This window comes from Lygodium microphyllum, chromosome 13 (genome assembly GCF_053477565.2).
Source record: "Lygodium microphyllum isolate KBCC chromosome 13, Lygodium_microphyllum_v1.1.10, whole genome shotgun sequence".
NCBI lineage: Eukaryota > Viridiplantae > Streptophyta > Polypodiopsida > Schizaeales > Lygodiaceae > Lygodium > Lygodium microphyllum.
The window spans coordinates 38,456,871-38,463,697 of NC_141147.1; the positions used below are offsets into that span (position 1 = coordinate 38,456,871).

General features: G+C 34.9%; 1 protein-coding gene across 2 annotated transcripts; it reads left to right on the top strand.

Annotated features, from left to right (window-relative positions):
* The first annotated feature begins 3,426 nt into the window (after positions 1 to 3,426).
* LOC148026527 (bidirectional sugar transporter SWEET16-like) lies at positions 3,427 to 6,342 on the top strand. Of its 2 annotated transcripts, XM_087690969.1 has the most exons (6): positions 3,427 to 3,669; positions 3,797 to 3,836; positions 4,074 to 4,284; positions 4,534 to 4,692; positions 5,054 to 5,173; positions 5,954 to 6,342. In XM_087690969.1, the coding sequence occupies exons 1-6, from the start codon at positions 3,636 to 3,638 to the stop codon at positions 6,173 to 6,175; spliced, it is 786 nt and encodes a 261-aa protein (XP_087547095.1). In that variant the 5' UTR covers positions 3,427 to 3,635; the 3' UTR covers positions 6,176 to 6,342. The 2 variants fall into 2 exon arrangements, with proteins under 2 accessions (XP_087547095.1, XP_087547096.1); XM_087690970.1 differs by lacking the exon at positions 5,054 to 5,173 and having other exon boundaries at positions 3,428 to 3,669; positions 5,954 to 6,341.
* The last annotated feature ends 485 nt before the right edge of the window (positions 6,343 to 6,827 follow it).

Consider the following 6,827-nt stretch of genomic DNA (forward strand, 5'->3'; position numbering starts at 1 on the left):
TAAGGACCTTCATTTATACCAAAAAGTAAATACAACCATAAATCACCAACAATTACATTCGAGGCATTGGGATCTCGAGAAAGTTACTATATGTATATCCTCTACATCACATGTGCTTAAGGCCTATTTATAAATATCCATATATGTGAATTTTTAATGAATAAAAGATAACCCTTTTCTATTCAATCTATAAATAACCCCTTTATTTTACATCCTTTTTTATGTTAAAAATGTATAAAATTTTTATTTTAAAAATACATCATTTTGAACCCATGTGATGCATACATATATTCATGAGTAACTTACATGAGATTGGGATCAAGGTGAATCTTTTTATTCATGAACACATGCTACACATGCACTTCTTTAATTGTGTTCTTAGAGCCATCAAGCCTAAAATCCGCTACCATACCCTTTTAGTATGATAAGAAAGGTTTGACTATTAGGGATTGCTTCTATTTTCTTTGTTGCATGTTTATCCAACTTTGCTATGGTAAAGGGAATCCACTTCTCTTGCTCATTGAGTTTATTGTAAATGATTATGGACTCAATGGAAGCATTAAGTCTTTTGCATCGAGAAGATGCCTCCATGGAGTAGGAAGATGGAAAGTAGAAATGTATGGTGAAGTAGAGAAAAGAAACATTTCAAGAGTATGGAGTAGAGGAAAGAGAGAAGAAAATTAACATTAAAAGATTTCAAAAAAGGAAAAGGGTTTCACCATCTCTTTTTCCCTCAATAAGAGAAATGGCTAAAATGTGATGGCAAACATTACTATTAAAAAATGATACTCACCCTAACCCATCTCAATAAAACTAGTAATAAATCTACTTTACTGCTAGAAAGTGACACAAGTACTCTAGCCATTTCAATAAAACTAATAATGTTTAAAAATCTAAATTTTATTTTTTGAAAAAAATATATAATGTAAGCCTTGTCCTCATCAGTGTGGAGCACACACACTTTCTACATGCTAAAAGGCCGAAAAGTAACCTCAAACTTCTACTAATGCAAGAGGAAGAAGAATAAGAAGGTGGAGAAGAGCTTTTCTTGTCGGTCCCTTACTCTCTCTCTCTCTCTCTCTCTCTCTCTCTCTCTCTCTCTCTCTCTCTCTCTCTCTCTCTCTCTCTCTCTCTCTTCCCCCCCACAAGTGCAAGATGATAAGCTTGAAACAAGAGAAGGATCTCTCTAGAATTACACACACAAGAATGGGGTTTTCCATTCACTTTTCAAATTCAAGGGGTTGGGTTGGGTACCCTATTCTTCTTTTTGGCCTCTTATTAGACCTCCTTTGATTTATGTATCCACCTTGGGTTAATGAGGCCTTTTTCAATCCAAAGTCAATCAAAAGTCTATGTTCACAACCTCATTTTGATTGTGGCTAACTAATCTAACCCCAAAATATGTTATACTTTGCACAGTAGCAAGCCTAGCTCTCTTCAAAAAATATAATCACAACATGATGTCATTCGAGAAGTTACAAGTGCCCAAAAATATAGACTTGGCTCAAAAAAAATCTTGACACATCTCAAAATTTAATGTGCCCTTAAAGAAGCTTCCAACACTTGTGCTTTTGTCTTTCCTAACTTCTTGAATTGCTACTTTTGTGGAAAGAGATTAATTCCTCTTTCTTGGAAAATGGGAAACACTAATAATGACATTTGCAAAAGAATATACATTTAAAAGTTTTGCAAAGACCCAAGTTTCCAAATTTCTTAATAGATTACATTGCCTGTCCATGATAATGTATAATATTGGAGGGGCCATACTTGAGTTGGAAAATGTGCACATTTGCTATGTAGCACATTCTAGAACAAGTTGGATTGAGTATGGTATTATATTATGCTATATCACACTCTATGTATTACCTCTACATGTTATATGCAAAGTAGCTTGGGATTGCCATAAGAGTAAATCATCCTTTGTACTATGTGCAGTTGTACAATAGCATACTGTAGCTCACTCTTGCTTCATTATAGTCTATTATTACTAAACAATAGGTGATTAACTCCTTGCGTGTATTGTCTTCTTTTCTTCAGCTTCTTTTGGGCTCCTCCAACATCTTAATGTCAGTCTCATGACTCTTTGTACATATTCTCTTCTTTTCTTCACCTTTTTCTTGGGCTCCACCAACATCTTGATATCACTCTCATATCACTAACTCCTCCATGACGTTGTTGTGTTGGTGAATAGTATGCTCATTACATATTCTCAAGAGTGGAACAAAGCGAGATAATAAACTAAAATTGCAAACACATTCCTATTGAGAGGCATTTCTAATTACATTTTCTTTCATAATATATTAACACTATGGTTTCAAATCTACTATATTAATAGCATGCTTTTTAACTCTATTCAAAATGGGAGATCTCTATGAAATCTTGTAATTGTCATGTCTCAAAAGCTCTTTCTTACTTGCACTATGCTTTTAGGTCTACTTGTATTCCATGGAATATATAATCATATTATGTCTAGCATCTTTTGTGTATTTTCTAGTGTATAAACTCTTAATGCTTGGGATTATCATGTCTCTAAAGATGTCATTTTATATAATGTTGTGTTCTAACGTCATGCTTTTAGGTCAAATCAATATATATATATATATATATATATAAAATTACATGCTTTATGTCTAAAGGTTTATTTCTAATATATTTGTAAATATCTATTTGTGGTTGCAATTATCATGTCTCTAAATCCCTCCTTTGTATGGGTTTCGAATCCTTCTATTAAGATGCACTTGTCCTTCTATACTCATGTCCATTGCTTTCATCTCAAGATTCTCCATTTCCGTTTCCTTGATCATCTATTCTCATTGCCTTTGACCTTCTATTGGCAAAATGACCTTATTGGTAAAAATGACCTAAAGGTTATGTTAATGGACAGGTTTCATAACAACTATTGATTGTATAGAGAAATAAAAATCAATAGGGCTAATGTATTTCTTCTTTTTTGGAGGTCTTAGCATCTTTTTGCAAGTAGGATGCGAAAGAACTTATTGAATAAAAGTTGAGATCTATATATACAACGTTGTCCCATATTGACAACAAGACATGCCATGGATTTGAAGCACATCCTACGGTTATTTGTATTTAAAAGCTATGATCAAAGACCATAATGGGATGGAGCATCATGTAGAAGGTCTATTAAAAAAAACCCTAAGTTGATTAGTGAAGATTTATTCTGCACTTCAATCCATTTCATTGTACTCTACCTTTGGGAAAAAGAAACTTTTTGATTGAACATAAAGGCATGAAAAATAGATATCATTTGACACATGATCAAACAAAGACATGGGACACATATAGGATAATTCCAAAAAAGAAAAGAAAAGGAAAAAAAAAAAACACACACACACACACACTCTCTCTCTCTCTCTCTCTCTCTCTCTCTGTGTCTCGCCCACCCTTCACCATCGTGCTCTTTCTTTTCAACTATTCTCATTTCCATCACAAAACCTTTAAGGTAGCCAGAACTTTACGTGGAGGTTAAAAATGGCAAACAAGAATAATCTCTCAGTTGCAACGAGGGCGTACTATAAGTGCCCACTAATAATAATAAGCGCCTCGATTTGTCAGAGAGGCTTCCAAGAACCTGCACAGAGTCGGTGCGCAGGCGCGACGTCCCGTTACACAGAATGCAGTGGGCAAGCTTGGTGTTGGGCATTTTGGGTACGAGAGGCGGCTGGCCTTAATCCCGTTGTTAATGGAGTTGCTTGCTTGTTCAAATGGTCTGATAGCTTCCTTGGCTACTAGTGAAATGCTTTAATGCTGTGTATTCTTGTCCTTCTTCTTGCAGGCAATGTGGCCACCGTATCATGGAGAGGACTCGCGCCAATGTAAGTTAGTTAGTATTTGAGAAAGTTGATTCAAGCTTTACCTTTGAGGATCCTCTCATTTGAGTAATTCTCCCATATTAAGCCCTTCACATGGAGATAGGTTTAACTTTTTAATGAGGTACATGAGATGTTTAGCAAATGTGCTGCTAAGAAAAGGATTACTTGAGACAATAGATCTTATGCAAGATGTATCTTAAACCAGTGATTTTGCATTGAGTAATTACACACATGTTGTAGGCCCACCTTTCAACGCATATTCAAGAAGCGTTCCACCGAGAGCTTCTCAGCGGACCCTTATACCATTGGCCTTCTCAATGCTACATCATGGCTTTATTATGGACTTATTGCTCCTCATCTCTTACCAATAGTCATAGTTTGTGCCATATCTGCCATTTTCCAAATGGTATATGTAGCCATCTATCTCTTCTTTGCTTCCTGCAAACAAAGGGTATGTCCAACATTTCACCATGTTTTGTATTTTTTGCTCTATTCAAACACAACACCATATGGTTGCATAGCTATATAGAAACACACACTCCATATATCGATTTATAAATATGCATATACAAAGTAATATATAGTGTGTCTTTTTGAAGCCCAGGTCTCTTATTGTTAGAGCATCTCTATTGTTCAATAAGGTCAAACTCATTCCATGATGATGGAGATGCAACTAATAAGGAACGTGTCTTTACTACAGGTGATAGTAGTTCGACATCTTACTCTAGGCCTCCTACTTTTTGGTTGTACCTTGATCATTACCCTTCATTTGTGCCACGGGACCATAAGGATCAAAGTTGTGGGTTTAATTTGTTCTGCATTGGCCATTATATCCTATGCATCTCCTCTTACCATAATGGTATGTTAATCTACTTATTAGAATTTCTAGACGTTTCCAAATATTTTAAACTTCAAGGAGCATGAATATGTCAACCCTCTTTCTTTTTGTTATGTTAAGATGGAACGTTAAGAAAAGCTGTCAATACTTTATGCTTATTTTGCAACTGAGTTTGAGACCTACAAAAAATTCTAACATGAAAGCCCTCATAGGACATTAAATATTTATCAGTCTTCTCCATATCTAGTATTCTTTACATAGCGATTAAGCAAGACTCATTGGGCTATTAAGATAATTAATTAGATAATGAAGAAAATGAACAATTACTTTAAGGGATACAATACTTTAACTTATGTTATTGTGTATCTTTGCACTTTTCTAGGGACAAGTAATCAAAACAAGGAGTGTTGAGTTTATGCCTCTCCATTTATCCTTGTTTTTGTCAATAGTTGGAGGGATATGGTGTACTTATTCAATTGTTGTACAAGATCTATTCCTTGGGGTAAGTTCATGCAAGTTTTTGACTCATAAACATTTATTTCTACAAACACACATAGGGCCCTCCACAAACTCATCAACCCACCGAGAGTGATATAAATGTTTCTCTTCATTCATCTCAACATAACTTAACCTATAAATAATGGAACATCATCAACCTATTATCCAACCATACAAACATGCGTGTAAAGATGTCCTTACCATGAATCACACACAATATTTGAACTTGCAATACCATGGTTAGGTAACATCTTGGTCACCATGTGAGCTACCCTCAAATACCTTTGAAACACATGCATCTACATGGCATGGTCAAATATCAATCAAGGTACCCAAACACAAAACACACCCAACCTGTGCACTCACACGCATGCATGTATGCGTGCGTGCACGCACGCATGCACGCACGCGCACACACACACACAATCTAGTTTGTCTCAATGATTTAGAAGAGAATAACGTATAGAGTAGGGAGATTTTGTCAAGAAATACTAGTTGATTCATATATATGTTATCAATAGAGTCCTACCATACTTGCATGCATACCTAGAGTTCCATGTGCATATGAGAAACTTCATGTGTTACACACACACATGCATACACACAAAGAGAATATGTGTGTGCACTCAAAAAGTTGTCCAAATTTGAGTCACTATATATACACATTTGAATGTAAATACAAATTAATGGTGAGAGGACGAGGGAGTATTGCATTATCACAATACATAGTGTTAGTTTTGCTACTCAAAAGAATGTTTTCAAATCATATATATGGAATCAATAGGTACCAAATGGCATTGGATTTCTTCTTGGTGTGGTGCAATTGGCCTTGTATGCTATATATTGGAAGCATGAAAGAAATGCTAAAAATTGTAAAATGATTATAAAAAATACAAGCATCCCAATCTCACCACAAAATATTAGTTGTGAAAATTGTCATATTTCATCAAATGTTGAATTAAAATGTAACGACTTACTTACAAGAGATATATTAGTTAATGCATGAGATGAATGGATCATTTTCTTATCCATCTCAAAAATGTAAAGTGAATGCTTACAAAATTTTTATTTTATGAAGATGTTGACAAGTTGTAGCTCATTTTTGTTGTTGGTGTAGTGGGGGTGATGCTCCTCCATTGAGAACTTAGCACTTCAAATTTATAAAATTAGGGTCATGCTCTTATCCTTTGAAAGGTACTCGCATGGGGTGGGGGGGATGGGTCACTCACAAATATATAAGTGTATCACATGGGTTCAACCAAATGGGTTTCAAAAATCCCTTTTTAAAATGTTTTACGTGGACAACGGCAACAATTAGTAGGAGTACCCATAAGTTGATTAAAAAATGTATGCTTTATTCATTAAAATCCAAAAATAAGGGGGTTTTAATGGGGCCTTGAATGCATATGATATTAAAGTTTAACATATACTAAACCACTTGAGCTCTTATCTCTAGGCTTTTGCACACCTACTAGACAACATGTACACTTACAACCAATATGTTGAATCATAACCTAGATTGATGAATAAATCATGAAATTATAGGCAACATATTAAGGCTTCTATACTCACATCTAGACCCCTTAATTATTTGCAACCTCTCAATAATACAACCCTTCATCACACAAACATCTTATTATATGGGCAACCACAGTAAA